At 41.0% G+C, this 22,959-nt stretch overlaps 1 protein-coding gene across 1 annotated transcript in view; it reads left to right on the forward strand.

Annotated features, from left to right (window-relative positions):
* Nucleotides 1–19,875, forward strand: part of CDO1 (cysteine dioxygenase type 1) — a 31,829-nt gene extending 11,954 nt beyond the window's left edge. The window contains exons 2-5 of the mRNA XM_044275910.1: nt 9,434–9,511; nt 13,524–13,681; nt 15,716–15,885; nt 19,417–19,875. Of these exons, the coding sequence (XP_044131845.1) occupies nt 9,434–9,511; nt 13,524–13,681; nt 15,716–15,885; nt 19,417–19,446 (436 nt within the window). The 3' untranslated portion in view covers nt 19,447–19,875. The remainder of the gene's footprint in view (nt 1–9,433; nt 9,512–13,523; nt 13,682–15,715; nt 15,886–19,416) is intronic.
* The last annotated feature ends 3,084 nt before the right edge of the window (nt 19,876–22,959 follow it).

Consider the following 22,959-nt stretch of genomic DNA (forward strand, 5'->3'; position numbering starts at 1 on the left):
ATGACATTGGTTTTCATGGCTGAGCAGCTGCAAGCAAGCTTTACATCACCAAGCACAAAATCGAGCATCGGATGAAATAATGTAAAGCCTCATGCACACGGCCTTGGTTTGGGTCTGCATCCGAGATGCATTTTTTTGCTGTTCAGTCGTGGACCCTTTCACTTTAGTGAGGCCACAAAAGATGCGGACAGCACTCTGTGTGCTGTCTGCATCTGCACGTCCATTTCGTGGTCCCACAAAAAAAAACATATCCTATTCTTGTCCATATCACAGATAAGTATAGGTCTGCTCTATCGTGGGCTGGATGTTTCATTTTGCATATCGTGGGCTGGTATCCGTGTTTTGCAGATCCGCAATTTGTGGACCACTAAATGGACACAGTCGTGTGCATGAGGCCTAAAGCTGCATTATGGTCACCCATTGCAAGATCAAAGATTGCCATGTAACAGTGGAGCCAACAAATTAATTGGGGTCACAGTGCAACTAGCAAGTTACCATTACCCTCACGAAAAATCCAGCGGTATTGAATTATTTTGCGATACTGGGGTCATACCAACTTGCAAGTTACTATGTGACCCCCCCCCCCCCCGTCCCACTAAGTTTCGAAGTTTCAATGGTTGCACTGGTACACTGAGATCTTTTGGTTGCTCAATCGGTGTTGCAGCCAAGATCGCTGTGTAGCTCCAGGCTTGGCTGCAAAGGGGGGACCAATTCCATATTAATGTCTATGGATTTAGAATGGGATGTCAGTAAAACTCCTGTAGGTGTAATGTGAAGGTATGCCATCCCTCCATTATTCCTCTGGGAAATGTAGGAATAAATTGACAACTGGATGTGAACATCTTCCTTCTCTGTGGGGCATGTTCCTGGACATTGATAGCACTGATTGGATACTGTCAGATTGTGTAGGTGTTCAACCTATTGACGAGGGGTATGGTAACGCAGGAGGAATAATTTACAGCAATGATACACTGCAGAGTTCTAAGAAAAAATGCTTTGGAACCATGTTATGGGGAATACAAGTAGTTACTAAAACAGACCTCTCAGGAGTGAAATCTTGCCGTGAAGTCTTTTGCTTGAAAAAGGATTTGTACAGGTGACCTGCAGGGAAGGATTATGCATTAGAATGTGTTACCGGCTAAATCCTGTTTAAACCACATCAGAAAAATGACTATCCGAGCCAGGGATTTGAGACAGATTATCTTGGCAGGTTATGCATATAGCCAATGTTTAGTTAAACAAGCTGCCAGATGTGCTAATGTATTTTTCCATTGCCTTCACAAATCAAATATCTTTAGTGTAAACCTAAATATTCTGTTGGTTTACGTTTTTTAGCAGTCCCTGATCCGGGAATTAAAGGGGTTGTCCAGGCTTTTACTATTGATGACCTATCCTCAGATAGGAGGGGTCCGGCACCCCTGCCGATCAGCTGTATGAGGAGACAGCGTGCATGTGCCGTCTCTTCCTGTCCGCTGCTGCGGTCCATAGTCTTTGAGAGAGGAGATGGCGTCTCCTCATACAGCTGATCGGCAGGGGTGTTGGACCACTGCAGATGTGATATTGATGACCTATTGTGAGGATAGATGAATACAAGCGGTATCGGCAGCATCTCACATCATCGACTTTATTGAGACTTCAAAGCAATGAGACACATAGCAGCAACGTTTCGGCTGCTAAACAGCCTTTGTCAAGTCTGTTCACATTGCATTATATCCACATATTTATGTTAAAAACAAGTGCGCCACCCCCATACAGATTATCCAATTACAAGGTACTGGTACGATCCGACCAATGAATATACACCTTTTTCAAAACCCTCTTTAGCCTAATATGCATTCATGTCTCACCTGAATGTCATCCAATCAGACTGCAAGCCCAACCGATCGTCACATGACGTCCGACACTGCTGAATAATATATGCATATATATATATTCAATTGTGTAGATCATAGCATCAATTAGACCGTTCGGCGTTCCTCACTACTATGTGCGCACAGGTGGCTGATTGGAGTTTGTTATTAGGGCATCTGTGGATACCTGGATGCCTCTGGTGTTGTGGGTTGCCATGGTAACCTCGGGCCGCCCTCTGTGAGTTCAGATGGTTGCGCGTCTGCGTTGTGGTGATGTGACCGCGTGCGCCTGTCGCGGCCCAATGACTGTAGCAGAGGACGGCGCGAGATGATTCTGAGAGGCGGACCCACAGGCGCATCAGAGGTAACATGGACCATGACGTAGATATTTGGACAGCTGTGCGCACATAGTAGGGAGGAACGCCAAACGGTCTAATTGATGCTATGATCTACACAATTGAATATATATGCATATATTATTCAGCAGTGTCGGACGTCATGTGACGATCGGTTGGGCTTGCAGTCTGATTGGATGACATTCAGGTGAGACATGAATGCATATTAGGCTAAAGAGGGTTTTGAAAAAGGTGTATATTCATTGGTTGGCTCGTACCAGTACCTTGTAATTGGATAATCTGTATGGGGGTGGCGCACTTGTTTTTAACATAAATATGCGGATGTAATACAACGTGAACAGGCTTGACAAAGGCTGTTTATCAGCCGAGACGTTGCTGCTATGTGTCTCATTACTTTACTTTAAAGTCTCAAAGTCGATGATGTGAGATGCTGCTGATACCGCTTGTATTCATCTATATGTTCCGGCTGTTGGATCCAGGGCCATTGGTGAGGCTGTTGCATCTATAAGGATACATCAGAAAGGACCGTGTGGTGCTGCTTCTACATTTGTTTATTGCTATTGTGAGGATAGGTCATCAATAGTAAAAGCCCAGATAACCCCTTTAAATCTACTCCAATTCCTGACTGGAGCAGACTTCCGACAACATTTACGCCAACAACTTTATTATACTAGCAAGGCTATGACATTTTGTCTGATTTAGACATTGACTGCGTTAAAGTATTTAGACATCTTAAAATCTTGTAGTAATCAGACAGTAAATACTGAACCACACCCAGAATTCTAAAAAAAAAAATAGTTCTTGCCTCATGTAATAACTTAATTGCTCTATTAAAAACAAATCTTGAAAGTACAAATTGTAACAGGTTTAAATACTGGGGATACTCTAACCCACATTAACTAATTCTGTCTAAAAGTAAAGCCTGTATTGCACTGGTAGATTTTCTGCCAGATCGCTAAAGAGCATTCATAGTTCCGCTCTTCAGTGATCATCTGGCAGTCTACTGCGATGAATAGGCAAACACTCGTTCTTCAGGCAATCCGGGATCTTTCAGCTTACTATCTAATCACAATCTGCTGCCGGCAAATAACTAGACAGTTTAGGAATAGTTATTTGCCAGCAGCATGTAATAGCAGCTGTCTCCTCCGCTAGCAAGCAGACAATTGCTGGGAAAGCACTCTTCTTTCCCAACAATCGCCTGCAGAATCTGCTAGTGTAATACATCCTTAAAACAGCATAAACTTAAACACAGGCATAAACTGCACCAGATTAATCATAGTGTCTAAAGCTGGATGATTAATCTGGAGCCCCTGTACACTTTCTAGTCTAACTTTACTCCACCTATTTGGTGGCTTTGTTTACTCAAAAAAAGTGGCAAAGTTTTGGTGCATAGTGCCACTTAAAAGCCAAGCGACCTTTCATATGAAGTCTCATCCCTTTCAGGTAAGCCATGCCCACTTGTTGGACAAATGGCAAAAAGTATCTAAAACACTGTATGTGTTCAAAGAATGGCACATTATGACGAGTAACCCCTCCCCCCCTCCTTTACTTATTTACATACGTTATATCTATATGGACAAGTATTTGGATGTACCTCCTTGCCCACGAATGGTATGAAAACATCCCTAAAGAGCAACTTCTCTTCTTGCAACGGTACAGGGGCAATTTAGTAATGAACAATCATTTTCCATCATGATGGAACCCAATGTCACAAGTGATAACTAATGGCTTGGTGAACAAAACATTACAATTTTGGGTCCATGGCCAGGAATCTCCCCAGATCTCAATCCAATTGAGAACCTCTGGTCAATGCTCAAAGTGGGTGGACAAACTAAAATAGAGAAATTGTGACAAACTCTATGCACTAATTGGACAAGGTTCCCATCAGTCGGGATTTGGCCCAGAAGCTGATATCCAGCATGGTAGGGCGAATTGCAGAAGTCTTGGGGGGGGGGGGGGGGGGGAAGAAGGGTCCAGGCTGAAAATATTGAGTCTTTATATACTGTAAACTTGATGGATTTGTCAATACGTTTTATAATTGTACCTCAGTCTACCATAGAAACAGTATACGACATTTAAAACAAAATGATTGAAAAAAAAAACCTGAAGCAGCAGACTTTGGGGAAGAAATAAAATTTCTCTCAGTCGCTCTTCTCAGCGGGTGCTCCGACTCCAGCCAATTTGAGGTGCTTCCCTTCACTATACTAGGGTGCAATAAGGTAAGCATACTCAGGCCAGCGCCCATAGTGCTGTCTATGATATCACCAGCCGCCATAGAGACTACTGTTGTGCACTAAATCTCCCCCATAGTCTGTATAGCTGTTCTTCCCCAAAAAAGTAATGGAACCAAGCAGAAATTATAAGTCAATGGGATTTGTTGCAGTCCATTTGAAAACTGATCAGGCATAGCTGTCCTTTTCCTGTTCTAAAAACAGAAGCCATGACCCTGAATTTATTACAAAGGAAGCGTCATAAATGATGCCATCGGTATTTCAATGTAGGAAGAAAGTTAAATTTTAGCTTCTGTTTGGTCAAAGCCAAAAAAACCTGCTGACCTCTTCAGCTCTCTACGTTGCAACTAAATTTTATTTATGAGCCAATCCAGGGTCAAGAGATCAATAAGTACATATTTACTATGAACTTGATAAAGTTACCGTAAACCCTTTTTTTAAATATTTGTGCAGTAACAGAAAAACTAAGGTTATTTGATATTTTCAGGATAATTAAATAGGCTCTGCCTGGTGTTGATAGCAACATAAGAAAGGCTGTGTAATGGTATCCAGGATAACATAGAGAACGTTCTAGGAGCTCTTGTCCCTTTTGTTCTCTGTTCACTTTCCAGATATTAGCTATTGAGCAAGTATAAGTGAGCGATGAATGCACTACTTGAGATGGCAATAAAAAGAAATGTCACTGTAGTCCTCTTATTTAATACTTCTGAACACTTGAAAAATACACTGAGAGAATTTAAGCCCTGCACTCTACAATTCAGAATTCAAAAAGTCACAAAAATTTAGACTTTTGGACTAATTTGCAAAAAAAAAAACAAAAAAACATTTGCAGTCTTTTACATTCTTTCACCACTCATTCCAGCTTAAAAAAAAAGGTGGATGGGAAAGTAGCTATGATACTGTCACGCTGATTTACACCAGTAAAGAGGTGGCTTGGAAAGTACAGAAGGGTTAGTTTGAAAGATTGACCAAACTTATCAAACATCATAAGACATTTGATTAGTGTTGGGCTCGAATAGCGAATATCTGCTATATATCACACATATACATATACAGGGGCGTAGCTAAAGGCTCATCCCTCAGTGCATGTTGGCAAGGGGCAGGGAAGCACATAGCCTTCCTGCTGCTTGAGGAAAACATTGAAAGGGCACCCCCTCATGCCAAATTCTTGACCTAACCCCTTCCCTCTAGCCAGAGGTGTAAATTGACCAGCATGCACTTTCTATAATGCCAGTGTCTTGTGTGGCACAGGGGTTTTTGTGCCCCTCGGGCTCCTGGGCCCGGTGGCAACTGCTACCTCTGCACCCCCTATAGCTACCCCGTGTGTGTGTTTGTGTGTGTGTAATATAATTTTTTTTATTTCATATTTTTGAATATGCTCTTTTTTTTATTTTATCTGAACCCATGATCGCTCCCTGCTTCTTGCTTGTGAGCCAATGAGAAGGCTGCAATGTCTTTGTCTGAGCTTAGCAACATCCCTAGCAACCAATAGGAAAGTTGCCTACCCCTTACTGTATAAGAAACTCCCCAGCAGCCATTTTCAACTTTTTTTTTTTTTTTTTTTTTTTTTAGTTCTGAGAGAGACAGCAGTGTCATTGCTGTGCTCTGTGCTTTCCACACTACATTGGATAGTTAGATGGTGTATGTAGCTAGATAGATATTACAGATAGTTAGTGGGAGATAGTCAGTCAGTCAGTCAGTCAGTCAGTCAGTCAGTCAGTGTAACGGATCTCCTAGCACCCCGACCGGGTCCCTCCGTTGATGGATGCTCCTAGTGCTTTCCGAGGACTCCAAGCACTCCACTTGACACCATACGCACCGCAGACCCCATGAACCGCCGCAGCTTGGTTGAGGTCTCACCGTCTCCTACCCACCCTGGACCTATGACAAGGCTCCAGGCTCCAGTGGGTGAACCTCTCCAACATCCAGAGAGCAGGAACAGCTCTTACAAGAGCTAGTTGTTATGCCAGGGGAGTATAGCAAATCTTCAGCGTATAGCAATCCCCCAGTGTCGATCAGTTACCCAAACACCAGCCTCAACTTGGTAAAGGGTAAAAACAGGGAACTCTTTAATGGGTTATTTTTCATCCTTTTATGCAGGTCTCCTAGCAAGGGACCCTCCCCCTGGGGCCCTTGTAAAAGACTGGGACAGTTTATATTTTAGCCAATCACATTCATTCACAGTATTGAAACCTTCCCACTAATTGTACACAAAATCCCCTTCCCTCCGGATCGATGGGCACGGCTGGGCTCCAATATATCGTGGGACAACCCCTTGGGCTCCTGACAGAGGTAATTTACATATCAATAAGATCGTTTTTTATAAGAATCTAACACACAGAGCATAAACAATGGGATAATTTTAAACACTGCATGGAGACTAATGGGCACATATAGCGATATTTATATCGTTAATCCTGGTGACAGAATCCCTTTAAGACTGTAATACATGTGGTTTGATGGTAGCAGTTTATCCTTCAGTAAGCGGCTTTACAAAAGTCGCACGTCTTTACGAAAAAGTTGCATGTTCCAATAAAAAGTTGCATAAGAGAAGTGTGGTCCTCACTGGAGTGAAATTGCGCAATTTTGTTTCCGACTTTTTGCACAAAATATGTGCAACATTAATTGCCGATTAGCGTAATCGCAAATATATTGGAGCACTCTCTCTGCATATAAAGTCATTTTTAAGGTTCTGCCGTGCCAACCATTTTCTCCAGTCTCAGAAAACTTCTAGCAGCTTGCAAAAGTGACCCACACCTGTATTGCACGCGCTTTATGCGAATATTACATTGCCGATATTCACAATCAAGAAAATAATAGCGAATTTGCGGATATATGATGAATATTCTACAACATATTTGTGAAATATCGTGAATTTGAATATTGCCCCTGCCGCTTATCACTACACTTGACGCAAAATTGCCATTGAGTAAATGTATTATTGAACACATTTACACAAGTGGCGCCATAGAGAATATGATTACAGTCGTCCATTGCTTGCTGAGTTCTTCTGCATATATTTTTTGTATATTGTTTTGTGCCACTTGCTGGTGTTAGTCCCTGTAGTTGGACTCATCAGACACTGATGGCCTATCCTATTAAACTGGGAAACTCCCCTTGTGGTCCTCTTTAATAGTATATATAACCTTTCATAAGCATTCACTAATGGCCATGTTTGTAGCACTGCTACATATTACATATGCGTTTTTTCCTCCACACGCAGTATACTGTGATGTGATATTACAGTGGCTTTTTTTTTTTTTTTGCCTATATACATTCAAAAGCTTTTGACGACAGCTAAAGTATCTGTCTCCACTCCCTCAAATCCCTGTAAATACACACTCTGGCTGAGCTGTATTCTGCAGTGGGCAGAGGAATGAAAACCACTCCCAGACACCTTGTGGTGGTGACTTATCTCCTAGAAGAACAGAATGCCTTCTCTCCCTGTCCTCTGTCACATGAGAAGTGGGAGCTCCCCATACACATTAGATTGTTGACCAGTCTCCTCAGCTCTCTTGCTGTAAAGACTAGTTTTAATATGGAAATATTGTTATGTTATGGGGCTGCATGGCTTCACCAAAATGTTTGCACCTCAAATGTCGTCCTACAAATTAGAAAAATAAAAGTTAATAAAACCAAGCACAAAATGAAGATGAAGGCAATGGACTAGCAGGCATTACAATACATATTAAACTCTGCATCAAAGTTTATACAGCCTGCAATTCAGGAGATTGTCTACAGGGTGTTATGAACTTGTACAAGTCCAGATCTGGGTATAGCTGTAGATTTTTAGCTTGACACTGATGCCAGTCTTGATCTAGTTCTTTTTAGTAGATTGAGTATACAGTATGAACAGACAAAGCAATCCTTTACATGTTCCACTAAGGCCTCTTTCACACGGGCGAGATTTCTGCGCGGGTGCAATGAGTGAGGTGAACGCATTGCACCCGCACTGAATCCAGACCCATTCATTTCTATGGGGCTGTTCACATGAGCGGTCATTTTCATGCATCACTTGTGTGTTGCGTGAAAATCACAGCATGCTCTACTTTGTGTGTTTTTCATGTAACGCAGGCCCCATAGAAGTGAATGGGGCTGTGTGAAAATCGCAAGCAAGTGCGGATCCGGTGTGATTTATTTTTTACGCACGGTTGCTAGGATGGGGACCTGGATCTTTATTTTCCCTTTATAACATGGTTAAAAGGGAAAAATAATAGCATTCTGCTTAATACAGAATGCTTAGTAAAATAATTTTACTTGCCTTAATCCACTTGTTCGCACAGCCTGGCTTCTCTTCTGTCTTCATCTTTGCTGTGCAGTAGGAAAAGGACCTGTGGTGACGTCGCTGCGCTCATCACATGGTCCGTCGCATGATCCATGAGCGCAGTGATGTCATCAAAGGTCCTTTACCCAGGTCCTGAAGAAAAAGAATCCGGGCTGCGTGAACAAGTGGATTAAGGTGAGTAAAATTTATTTTTATTTTTGAATCCCTCCATCCCTAATTTACTTAGCATTCTGTATTAAGAATGCTATTATTTTCCCTTATAATTTAGACAACACCGAACTTCTGTGAAGAAGTTCAGGTTTGGGTACCAAACATGCCAATTTTTCTGACGATCCTACAAAACGCATTAAAATGTTTTGCACTTGCAAGGAAAAATCACTAATTTTCCCGCAATGTACTGACATCTTATCCAGCCCAAATCCATGACTCCCATGTGAAAGGGGCCTAAGAAAAAACAATGACACAATTCAAGTTTATCATCATGATGGTGGTTGGCAATGGACCTCTGACCCATGTTACCTGGGGGTCTAGGGCACTCTCAGTCAGCCTTTGACCATATAAATGGCTTAATCGCCTCATAATTTGTTTGCTGATTTCTGTGATACTCCACTGTCTTTCTGGTCATGTTTAATCATTGTGGAGAATTCCAGCAGTGGTAGTCATGGATATAAAATGACTTATTGTAAGGTACGCTATGTGTTTGTTTTGTAGGTACACCAGAAACTTAGTGGATGAAGGAAATGGGAAGTTTAATCTCATGATTCTCTGCTGGGGTGAAGGACATGGCAGGTAAAATGTTCAAAATTATTTTCCTATGATAAGCCAACTCTTGACTGACTGGAGTTCGGCAAACTACAGTGAGGTCCTGCCAAATGCACTTCCTCTAGTTGTTATCAGATCTGGAAGAAATTGCAGTTCTAAAGAGAAATCCACTTGGCCTAGAAATTAAAGGGATAGTCCAAGTTTAAAAAAACATTGCTGCTTTCTTTTAGAAACTGCATCTGTCCATGTGTTGAGTTTGAAATTTAAGCTCTGCTATACAGAAGTGAATGGGACTGAACTGCAATACTACGCACAACCCATGGGCAGGTATGGCACAAAGAAAGAAGCCATGTTTTTCTAATTCTGGATTACTCTAAGTGATCTTTGTAATGTCTGGACAAATCACTGCCTTCCTATCTTGATGCTGCTACTACATTTTAAAACCAATTCCAATTTTTTTTATTTTTTTTTATACGCACTGTTGACCTCATCGCTTTAAGGACAAATGAGGCTGACAAAGGGTCCTATTCCACTGGTCAATACAAAATATGTGGCAGTGGAACGATTGCTAGCACTTGTTGTGTCTGAGTGTCTTTTATGTTTCATAAAGGATGGAACCAGCTGACAAGTGAGTTTGCTCTTTTTGAACTGATCTGCAGCATAATTATATGAATTACTATGAACACTTCTTGACGATAATTGATCAGAAAATCAGCAGTGTAATAAACTCTTTTTTATAGTAAGGCCAAAAAGGGCAATTTCCCAGGTGTCTCTATAACCTTGTTTTCTGCAGCTCTGACCATGAAATGACTAGTCAATATTCTGCTAGTTCAATGTGGTCTTATCTAGTGACAATTATCTTGTTAGACCTTGGTTTTTCTGCTGATCGCTGACTTTGGCCCCATTGCTTCTAGTTCCTACCTGTTTTTCCCTTCCAATATCCAATCAATTTTTTCAGACTTGGAAGTAGATACTTTGCCTTGAGCTGTCATATTCGTGTCCATTATCTAGCAGTTACATGCATTCCTCCACATATACCGAACACACTCAAATTTCTAGCAGTAAGGTTACTTAACGTTTTATATTGTCATTGTGAATGTGTCAGTCTATTCATTTTAAAGAATAAATACAACAAACTAAAATGTAAAAAATAAATAAAAATCACTGTGTTCCTCAGTATGATCTGTCGAGAGGATCTGGTGTTTAAACAGCTTGAAATAAGCAACATCAATTTTAGTTGATTAGGAATTTCTAAACAGTATCTAAAATGATTAAAATAAGTGAAATACATGGGAGGTTTGATTTATAGTGGTGTTATGTTGATTTTCTTCACTAGAGTAACTACAAATAATAAAGATATGACATTCTAAATATATGACAGTCGCTAAATGCCCCACAATAGGATGACATGGGCCACCTATATAAAAAAAAAATTATAAATCTTAAAACTGCTGACATGTTATCTTTTTGTACTGAAAAGCTAGTTGAATATAGGGTCCTAAGTTCAAATCTAACCAAAGATAACATCTGCATGGAGTTTGTATGTTCTCCCTGTGTTTACGTGGGTTTCCTCTGGATACTCCAGTTTCGTCCCACACTCCAAAGTCATACTGATAGGGACCTTAAATTGTGAGTCTCACTGAGGACAGTGTGATGCCAATGTCTATAAAGCTCTGCAGAATATAGTAGCTATATAAGTGCATAAAATAAATAAAAATATAGAATATTATAGTCTAGGTCAGTGATGGCGAACCTTTTAGAGACAGAGTGCCCAAACTGCAACCCAAAACCCAATTATTTATCACAAAGTGCCAACACAGCAATTTAACCTGAATACTACAGTCCAGTATAGTATATCTTCCATGTACTTTATTATTTAGCTATAATAGGCTGCCTACATTCAGTGCACTGCCTGTGCTGGTCATAGTGCCTCCTGCGCTGAATGAATTGCAGGAAAAGTCTAAGGCATATTGGTACACCATAGACTTTTTCCAGGGTGCGGGTGCCCACAGAGAGGGCTCTGAGTGCTGCCTCTGGCACCCGTGCCATAGGTTCGCCATCACTGGTCTAGGTATAAGATCCAGGCATACTGGAAAAAATACTATAGTACAGGTAAGGTGGAAAAAGATCTGCTTTAGTGGTTACACTATAAGGCTGGCCATACACCAATCTCTCTCTCCACCCCAAACGCATGCGTACTCTGGTCAGTTGTCATTATTCTGAATGCAGAAAGTGGAATAGGCCACTGCAAGACACCTGATCCCTCATTCCCTTAACATCTGCCTTCAGTGGACAGTCTGTAGTCCTTACACATTATATGGTCGGCTGGCCCCACTGAATTGCAATGTGTATGGCAACGTAGCGGTGGCCATACATTTGAGATCCCTCCAACTAAACTGGCCAACCAGGGAGTCAAAGTAGCCACACAGTCCCTTTTTTAAATGAGCCTCGCTCCATCTACAAGTGACTGAAACCTGTGGAGTATAAATTATGGTGCCAAACCAATGTCTCAAAGCACATTCACCAGCCTGCAGCAGTTTGGCCTCCACCACGACCTGTAGGGCTTCAGAAGAAAGTGAGCTGCTCTAGTGAGGAAAGACACAGTAGAGCATGGCACACAATGTGCGGAACATAACACTGGCACTTACCCTCCCCATTACCTACCTCGTCTGCCTCCCTGCCCTTGAGCACAATGACAAGTGATTGGCTGATTATGCCATCAACTTGGAGTTTGAGTTTGGGCCAACAAATGGTTGATGTGTCCAGCATGGCGGATCATATTTTCAGCAGACGAGAGTAGGCCATCACACTAGTTTTCTAAAAGACAGTCGATTGAAATGTCCGAAAGTTGCCATGCCAGCTGACTACTATGTTGTGTATCGCCAGCTTAAGACTTGTCCTCCTCTAAAGCAAACAAGTTACTTTACCTTTAAGACTGAACAGAAGTGACATTAAAAAAAAATTAAATTTTTTTGTAAACTCTCCTCTTTAATATTTTACAATATGTTACATAGAAGATAAGACAGATATCTGTTATCTAGTTAGAATTCTATACTCATGTTTACGAATGGAGAACACTAAGAAATGGCTTAAAATTGAAAAACAATAAAGCAACAGATTTACAAATGTATTCAACTGAAATTTTATAAAAATATCAAAATTAAGTTAGGTTTATAGTAATATTCAAGGCAACTAGTTTCTGTAATTTACACATTTATGTGGCACATATGAACATCTCCCACAAGAAATAAAGTGGCAATGTACTGGTCTCCTATTGAACAGGAAATAACCACAGTATTGGAAGGAAAAAAAAAGCACCCATAAGTCAGGTTTATTTTCCCAATTTGCTAATTTACCTTTAACTACAAATGCCATCCATGAAATAATAAACCTTTAATGACTGCCACATCATTATAAATGAACCTCATTCTACAGCATTGCCTTTTTACAAAGCTGTGAGCCTATCGGTTACGATGAACACTGACAGGCTGTTCCTCTGCCAGATACCTTTACCCCAAATGTGAACATAACCTATAAGAAGTCCTGTAAAGGTCTCCAGTGACACCATGAATTGGGTGCAAGTCTGTCTAAAGACAGATTGGCTCTAATGGCTGGGATTGGAGGACCCTCTGATCTTTAACCCTTTTAATCAAAAAGGTTCTTTCCCCCGATGTGATGGGGGACTGGAGAACATAAATGCGTGCAACAAATTACAATAAACTAAACCATTATATCATAAAGCTTTGTTTAAGGACCGTTTACAGAAGAAATAAATGTACATGTATTGGGTATCTCTATGACCGAGCGTAACAAGTTATTACAACACCCTTTCTATATTTTGAGTGAAATTTATAACTTAATCACTTAAAAGGGAAAGAATTCCCTCCCCCCGTTAAATTGCTTAATATTGTACACAAATAATTTCTTTATCTACTATAATATTTCAATAATCATAAGTTTCATCGCAAAAACACTTATTTCATGAAACGTTATATGACAAAAGCCAATATTCAGCTGTCTCATTGCTTCACCCATGCAGCAGTATCCATGATCACACCGACTCACATTGCTTCTTGAAGATACTCCAGGGCAACCTCAAGGAGACGCTCTATGACTGGCCCCAGAAAAAATCTAATGGAGAGATTGTAAAGAAGTCAGAAGGAGTACTGAAGCTGGACCAATGTGCCTATATCAATGGTAATTTTCTATACTTCAGGATGGAGAAGCTTTCTATTATAAATATATATAAAACGGTATCAATTATTGAAACCTGATTCCTTTTTTTCTATTCACCTTTGCCTTATCTTTCAAGGTTGTTGGCTTTGGTCACTTTTTGTTAACCTATTTCCTTTATGATGATCAGATCACAGGGCGCCCTATTGCTGGTGAATGGTGGACATTATGTATACTGCAGGGGTTGGGATATTAAAATCCTCTATTTAAAAACATATTTTTTTATGGCCATTTTTTCTTCATTGTGTGAATGCAGCCTGATGCTGTCGGACTGGCCCACCAGGAGATTCCCCGTGGGGCCCTAGGTCTGATATAGTAATGGGCCTCCATTATCCTGCAGAAGACATCTCTGTTTGGACCTGAATTTAGAGCAATCACTTCCCTCTAGGGGCCATTTCTTATTGGATGATTCATAAATGGCCTATAAGATCTTATTGAAAGGTTCTGTGATGACAAAGATCACTTGCAATTAAAAGCAGATGTGACATGTTCTGTATAAATGGGAGTCCTCGGGATTGTCTCCTCTGGTGAGAACAATTCCAGTACTGCTGAACTGTCACTGTGATGATGAATCAAGTAGCAGGTGGCATGGACCGTTGGACTGGATGATGGAGAACATTGTTTAAAGGGCTTCTGTCAGCCCACTAAACCCTTTTTTTTTTTTTCCGTTAATATTAATCCCTACACTGCAAGCTCCCGGGAGAGAGGCCGCCTCTCAGTGCGCCTGCACCGATTAAAGAAAGGTACGGCGCAGGAGCGATATTTTGAATTCGAACAGGGCCAGCAGAGAACAAACCCGTTCCCTGGCCCTGTCAATCAAACGGCAGAGGGGGCGTCATGATGAGAGGAGGGTGCGGCTGCTACCAGCAAGTAGCCGCCCTACTTGCTGGTAGCAAGGTAATTTACATATTATAAAACTTGATTTTTAACAATATCTACTGAACTAAAATGAATATTTAGCATATGTACAGGGAGCTTGCAGTGTAGGGATTAATATTAACGGGGGGAAAAAAAGGGTTTAGTGGGCTGACAGAAGCCCTTTAAGGTGGCTGTTTATAGCCAGCAAGTGTGATATTATCCAGTTAGTCATCCTGGAATGTATACTTTTCCTTTAAATATGAATTGCCCAAATCTATTTATAGGCCGTTATTCTGAGGTAAATGAGAAAAACAATACTTTATATGCTATTGCTATTTAATAAAACCATAATCTCTTTACAAACTGACAGTATGACTTCAAAGTTAATAATCATATCAAAGGGTTTATGGTCAAGGTAAGACTACTGATTATCTTGTCAGAGCCATGTTATCTGCCTTGTGCACAAATAACATGCTCTGCTTGAATCACTCCCCTCGTACAGGCCAATTGCTGCGGGCGGTATTAAAGCAAACAATAATAATAATTATCTTCACATTCTATTACGAAATAACAAATGGAGTGTTCTTCAAGTGGAGTCTCCACACCCCAAATTGTTATATAGATTACTGATTATTGTAAATGTGATATCTTAAGGCTATAAACAAAGTGGACTTTATGTATTATACAAAGCATCTGGTTGGTGGGAGGGGGGGGGTTCTGGGGTGAAAGTCAAAATGTAAAATGGCTGGAGACTCTATCATGGACTTCTCTAAAGCCCTACTAGACCATTTGAGGATCTTTCCAAAGTCCGCTTAAAGGGCATCTGTCAGCAGATTTGTACCTATGACACTGACTGACCTGTTACATGTGCACTTGGCAGCCGAAGACATCTGTGTTGGTCTTATGTTCATATGTGCCCGCATTGCTGAGAAAATTTGTTTTAATATTTGCAAATAATCCTCTGCCTTCTTGAACAGCTGATCAGCGGGGGTCCCGAGTGTCGGACCCCCACCAATCGGATACTGATGACCTATCCTGAGGATAGGTCTTCAGTATTAAAATCTCAGAAAACTCCTTGGTGATTTTCTATGTTATAATTGTTCAATTCCCCCTTCATAAATCTTCTTTTTGTTCTTTCAGACTCAATTGGTCTTCACAGAGTGGAAAACACAAGTCACACAGAGACTGCTGTGAGCCTTCACTTGTACAGTCCTCCTTTTGACCACTGCCAAACTTTTGACCAACGAACAGGACACAAAAATACAGTCAAAATGACTTTCTGGAGCAAGTTTGGGGAACGAACTCCACTGGTGAGCTAAACACGGATCCTAATGATTGTGTGAAACATGCTGTATTTGTTGCCCAGTCCAGTACAGCTGCCCATGCTGCCCTAACCTGTAGACTAGGACTGCATGACCAGTTGTAATGGACAAACAGTATTGGTCTTGAAATATATCAACTGCTGAAAGTTTTCTACTATTGATGGAGGAGAAGACCTGCAATTGTTCTAACTGCACTATAGGAGGATCTTCAACATGTCCAGGAGAGAGTAATAGTAGCATGAATGGTGGTTGTAGTTAATCACTCTGATGCCCTCCTGGGCTGTACAGTGATGGGAAGGATGCAGCTTTCTTCCCTTCAAGTCACATCCAAGTCTTGGGTTCTCCTGCCTGATGGTGGTTTGGGGTGCCCTTGATGGTACAGAATTGTGAGGTACAAGGAAAGTCAATGATGAGACCGTTTTGTAGAAAAACTGTTTGTTACTTGTAGACCAAGTTTAAGCACCTCAGTTGCAGTTCTCAGCATGCATGGACTAAAAGTCCTTACAGCTTTGCAATTTCACATATCTCACACGTTACAAGGCTGCAGAAGTAGTTAACGGGCCAGATGTTCTTTTAAATCATTGTTCTTTTCTATATGACTTGGGCCTCCTTCACACCACCATTGGATGTACTTGTAGCTCTGCTCAATTAAAGGAGCAGAGCAACAAAAAAATGAAAGTGCTAGTTAGGGCACATGGCTTACCCAAACAAAGCTGAACAGACTCCATTGACTACAGTGAAGTACGTTAAGTTTCTTTTCGGAATTCTGTTTTTGTTTTTTTTACTGGAGGAAAAAGTCCTGCGGGCAGACTGTCCTTCAGTCTTTGACGGAATCTGCAATTGAGACTCCAGCACAGAAATTAACTGACCCTTAAGCACAAGCATCCAGAAATAGGGGTGCAACGCTTCACATGATGCAACATCAGACTATACTGTACCTTTTTTACAGGTTGTTGTATCCAGTTATTCTGTACACAATGTCCTCAGTCGGATTTAGTATTCTTCTCACAGCTGGCCAGGCTGCTTCCTAATGTATTACCAAGGACTGAAAGACATAAATCTCCTGAAAAGGTTTGCTGTAAGGCCTATATAGTCCTTTCAGACAGCTTATCTGCACCTCCTCGAACCACTGGAAAGCTCCTCCAAAATATTTATTTTCTCTTTGCTTCTCTGTAGCTGGTATTGTGATACAGGGCTGTATTGTGACTGGGGTTACAGCTGTTGTAAAATGCAGAATTTAGCATATTCCTCAACAAGTTCAGTGGCCTGACGCTGGAATGTAAACTTACCAGTGGTGCATGCAGAATTTTGCTAAAAAAAATACATTAAGTTGAGCTACAAAATGTTGAAACTTTGGCAATTTTACTATATGAAGAAGTGCACAAACTCATACAATGACACACACATACATAATATTACACAGCTACACATCGTGACACACTGATACATGCCTCTTCACATTGACACACATAGTGTATATACTGGTCTGCCGTATTTCTTTTTTTTTTTTTTTGTTATAAAACATCTTCCTGATGTTTGCCATATGGTATCATGATGGCTTAATACTTTAGTGAGATCATGGCGATGCCAAAATTAAGTTTTATGTGCATTGCTTTTACACAATAAAACCTTTTTTAGTGCAAAAAAATAGTTTTTATGTCTGCTTTCCAATACCTGCAACATTTTTATTGTTTTCATGAATCTAACTGTATGAGGCCTTTTCTTTTGCACAGCAAGTTGAATATTTTTATTGGCATGATTTTAGGTTATAATAATATTTACATACTGTAGCGCCACCATATTCTGCAGCGCTTTACAAGTCTTTATATTTCAATTTTTGGGGGGTGAGATGCACCAAAAACTGCAATTCTACATAACAAATTCTATAATACGTTTAGAATTCGGGTTCTTACAGATGTGATATTTCATAATGAGATTTCATTTATTTTAATATATTTAAATTCTCCCCCTTCCCCAACTATATGACTTTAACAAGTAATTGTTTCTATAATACACTGTAATACTCTTATATTGCACTGTATTATGCCTGCTAGTGTTATATTGACAGGCAGCCTAATAGGCTCATGTCCATAATAGACCTAGAGACCTTATTTATACTTCCGACAGTCATGGCAACCCACCAGCCTCCTACAATGATGGGCTTTTAGAAGGAGCCTCATGACTCTTTAAAACAGGCATGCTCAACCTGCGGCCCTCCAGCTGTTGTAAAACTACAACTCCCATGACGCCTTTCTGTAGGCTGTCAGGGAATGATGGGAGTTCTAGTTTTGCAACAGCTGGATTGCCGCAGGTTGAGCATGCCTGCTTTAAAACCACTAAAGCACCTGGCATCTAAAGGGTAGAATGGCTGGGATCTGAGTTGCCTTTGATTCTGGCCAACTGTGGCAGGGTATCTGCTGTATGCTACAAGTGACACCCACTGGGTCGGCTCCTAAGTCCACATGATCGTCACACTGTACATTTACAGTGCTTAAAAGGCAGTCATTTAAAGGGAGTCTGTCATCAGCATTTCACGTTTGTAACCCTTCCCATAGCTCCCTAGCATGCTTACAGTCAATAAAAACGTTACCTTTAGCATCAATCCTGGACTTATAAAACCGTCAAAAAACATCTTTGTAACATATGCAAATGAGGGCTCGCAAGTGCCCAAGAGCGGCGTTACCCTCGTAGGTGCCCTGCTAGCTCAGCCTTTTCTTCGCTTCCCTCCGCCCGCCCATCCTTTCTCTCTGACCGCCTATCTACTAACTTGTTTCGCTGAGATCCCGTGCCTGCGCACTCAGTCCGTCAGCCGGCGCATGCGCACTGCGATGCCCATTCCTTGTACGGCATCACAGTAATTAATGCGCATGCGCCGGCTAACGGTGCGAAGCATGCGCATTAATTAGTGTGATGCTGTATAAGGAATGGGCATCGCAGTGCGCATGCGTCGGCCGACGGACTGAGTGCACAAGCACAGGATCTCGGCAAAACAACAAGTTAGTGGATGGGCGGGCGGGGGGAAGCGAAGAAAAGGCTGAGCTTGCAGGGCACCTACGAGGGTAACGCCGCCCCTGGGCACTTGCGAGCCCTCATTTGCATATGGTACAAAGATGTTTTTTGACGGTTTTATAAGTCCAGGATTGATGCTAAAGGTAACGTTTTTATTGACTGTAAGCATGCTAGGGAGCTATGGGAAGGGTTACAAACGTGAAATGCTGATGACAGACTCCCTTTAAAAGGTCGGCTTGTGGAAGCCCTATGACACGTGCCTTCCCTATAAACTATCCCCCTTAATACAAAACTTGTTAGCATTTTTTATGTGAATACATCTAATGATTTCAAAATATTACATTACACCACAGAGAGTCATATGTACATAATTTCAGTTTAACTTGTAAAGATATTTACATACTTTACATAAAAGTTAAATGTACTAAATGTCTAATAACTGTCACTTTACAAGAGGAAATCTCTCCATTCTCATAGGGGCACAGATTAAAACATTTGTCTTATTTGCAGGTAACAGCGCCATCCCAGGAAAACAACTAACTTTGCCTGGAAGAATTTATTGGAATTGTTCTTGAAATCCTGTGGAGCCCTGAAGGCCATATGGAAATCATGTGACCAAACTGTACATGTATCCTCAGTAGAACCCACAAGATGGCAGTTCTGGAATAATGACTTTAAGTTGTCCTCAGGGTTTAAGCCTTAAATAGAATTAGGTATCTTTATATTTTTAAAAGACAGAACATTTTTCTTTCCATTTTAAAGATCTTTATAATTGTACATGTTCTCCTGTTAACCTAGCATTTTGTTCTTAAAGCATCAAAGACAGAAATTTTCATATTAAATAAACTACGTGTATAGATTTTTAATGCTCTCGTAACAAATGTACATTTTGATCTACAAATATTTTTAGAAAAAAAAGCTGGCATATGAATTTGGAGTCTTCACCAGGAGCAATAAAGTTCAAATTCATTCCTTTTGTGTGTGGTGTGTATGAATTTGGGCAATTTTGCTGTATGTATGTATGTATGTGTGTGTGTGTGTGTGTGTGTGTGATATATATATATATATATATATATATATATATATATATATATATATATATATATATATATAATATTTTTTTTTTAAATGCCTTGGAACAAAGTTGTGGGAGCCACAGTTGTACAGCAGGATTACACACTAATAGTAAACATGTAAAGGTTTGCATACGATGGCAAAGCTGGAGAATCGTATGGCTGGGACTGACCAGACATCATTTTTTTTCATCGGTGTTAGAAACTCCCCTACTACCTGCCTTAATGACAAATTAATTTGCAATGACACTGTGTCACATTAGACACAGATCAATTTTGGTCTAGTACAGTTGGAAGGAAAAGCCATTAGAATCATTTGTGAACAAAGTTCTAGTGTTTAATGGGTCACCAACAAAAGCTTAAAATACTTTGCAGCTTTGAACATAAGGAATTATGGATAAATGAAGGGTATTAAGTTGTGCACAGGCTACATATCTAGAAAACCTGTAATAGTTGACCACAGCTTAGAGGAGGGGAAAAAAGTGGCAAAAGGGGGGTCTTTACACTTTCAATTACTAACGCTGCGGTGCCGCTGCTGTTTCACAAGTGACAAGTATGTTCTATGTTCAGGAACTGCGCAATGCGCTCCCTGTCCACCTTCCCTGGTGGTAGGTGCCAGAAGAAAACAACAAGGTACTTTGGCTCTACAACTTCAGATCGGTATTTACCTTGTTCTGGGTTCTTGTCTGTTTGCCTGTGTGTCTGGTGTCTTTTTCTTCTTTTTTGCTCCTACATCCAAAGTGAAGGGGATGTTGGGAGGCTGGACCCTATTGTTATTAGTTTTTCTGAGCCTGCCCCGGCCGGCAGCAATGTTCAGTTTCAAACTCTGCTCGCACGGAGCTCTGTATGACGTCACAGTAAGAGCTACGGATAGCTAGGAGGACCAAAATTACTCCTAAGCTGGCCTACACGTAGATATCCCCTGTGCTGCCATTTTAATTTATGGAGTCGCACGCCTTCTCAAACTAAATGCATCCTCTGGCAGTCGTGCCTGTTTTAAAATGTGTCGAAGCTAATTTCCAAAAGCCTGCTGTTACTTTGTACTCGTCTTTTCTGGATTAAAGACATCTTTTTGCTACACCCGGGTGAGTGCCGCTATCATTTCTTCTTCATTGTTATATCATTACTGTGAACTTTCCTGCTGATAGCAGAGCACCACTGAAGGGCACTTCTTTGACTGATCTGTGCAGTTCTCTGATTTGGCTGGAGACGCTGGCAGTGCCGCCTCATTTCTCTATTGTACCCTAATTTCCAAAAGTGTCGAGGACAGTGTAAACACCAATAGTGACTAAGTTTAGCTGCAATAACTAGAGATGAGCAAAGCATTAAAAAATTCGATCCGGATGCTTTTGACAAAGAAAAAAATTTGCTTAGTCAGAAAGCACTTTGTCATGAGGCGCGTTTCTTTGTAAGTAGTGCGTGCAATGACAGGGATTGGTGATTGCGCCATTCCCCGTCATTGTACCCCTCGGATGCTGCGTTCATAGCTAATCAAGGCAAGTGACAGAAATAACACAGTATAATTTAGTTTTCTTAATTACATCATACCACCGCTATCTTGATCTGGTGCAAAATCTCAGGGAAAACCGACTTGCTACCAAGAAGCACAAGGAAATTTTATCTTTGCGGTGAATTGAATTTTTCCTGAAATTTGAATCGAAGTCCACTGCATGGACATCGATTTGCTCAACACTAGCAATAACATTTAAAAAGTTGCAAACTTGGGGTGTGCAACTGGCGCATTGGGAGGATGAAACTCCCGCTCTATATGTGTGGTGTGTGTGTGTTTTTTTTTTTTTTTTTTTTTTTTTTTTAGTTTTATTTCAACATTTTCATAACCAGGCTTAATATAACATTCAAACTTGTATAACTGAAGAGACTGATGCAAGAAATAAACAAAGCTTTCTATTCTTCTGATCCGTAAGGCTGAGTTCACACTAGCTGCGGGTCAAAAACACAGAACAGGCGCAGATTTTTCAATTATACCTTATCTCTGTGTAGACTACACTACGGTTTTGGCTCACAATAACTGACCAAATAACGAAAGTGTGAAATCCAAATTGGGCCTTATGCACATGGCTGTTCCGTGCATTGGGGACTGCAATTGCGGTCCCCAATGCACGGGCAACATCCGTGCTGCGGACCGGACCCATTCATCTTAAATGGGTCTGTGGTATGTCCGCACAGCAAAAAATAAATAAATGACGTCATATTTTTTTGCGGTGTGGAACCACGCAAAGATACACCACGGAAGCACTCTGTAGTGCTTTCGGTGTTCCGTGACTCTGTTCCGCATTAATAAACAGAACTGTTACTGACATCATACTGATTCTGTCACTAACACGTTCTCTGGGCCTGTCTTCGGGGACAAAGGAAGGAATCAAGGTGCATTGAGAAGGAAATACACTTTCAATTGCTAACATGCATTTGTAGGAACACTCGTTTGCGATGATCTGCCTGTGTAAAAGTGCCATTAATTACCTGATAAACGAGCAAACACTCATTCATTAGGTAATCACATCTGTTATGTAGGCTAAAAAAAAAAAAAAATGCTTCCTTCTCAACATTTGTAATGCTCATCTGCTAGTCTAATACAGCCCTTAGAGGTTCTCCGGGAATTAAAGGGTTTCTACCACTTCGGTTTCACATATTTAGCTGTCAGACACTAGCGATCCGCTAGTGTCTGCTCTGCCCAACCATCCTAATATAATTGCTTTTGGGGCAGCCGTTTTGCTAAAAAAAGAACTTTTATTAATATGCTAATGAGCCTCTAGGTGCTATGGGGGCGTCATTAGCACCTAGAGGCTCTGTCTACCTTCAGAAACTGCCGCCGCCCAGCGCGTCCCTCCAGCCCGCCCATCTCTTCCTGAATGCGATCCTCCTTGTGAGCGTATGTATTCTGCGCATGCACAGTGAATGTCTGACCGCTTCCTTGCTCAGACATCTCCACTGCGCCTGCGCGATGACGCCATAGTGCTCC

Source organism: Bufo gargarizans, chromosome 1 (assembly GCF_014858855.1).
Source record: "Bufo gargarizans isolate SCDJY-AF-19 chromosome 1, ASM1485885v1, whole genome shotgun sequence".
NCBI lineage: Eukaryota > Metazoa > Chordata > Amphibia > Anura > Bufonidae > Bufo > Bufo gargarizans.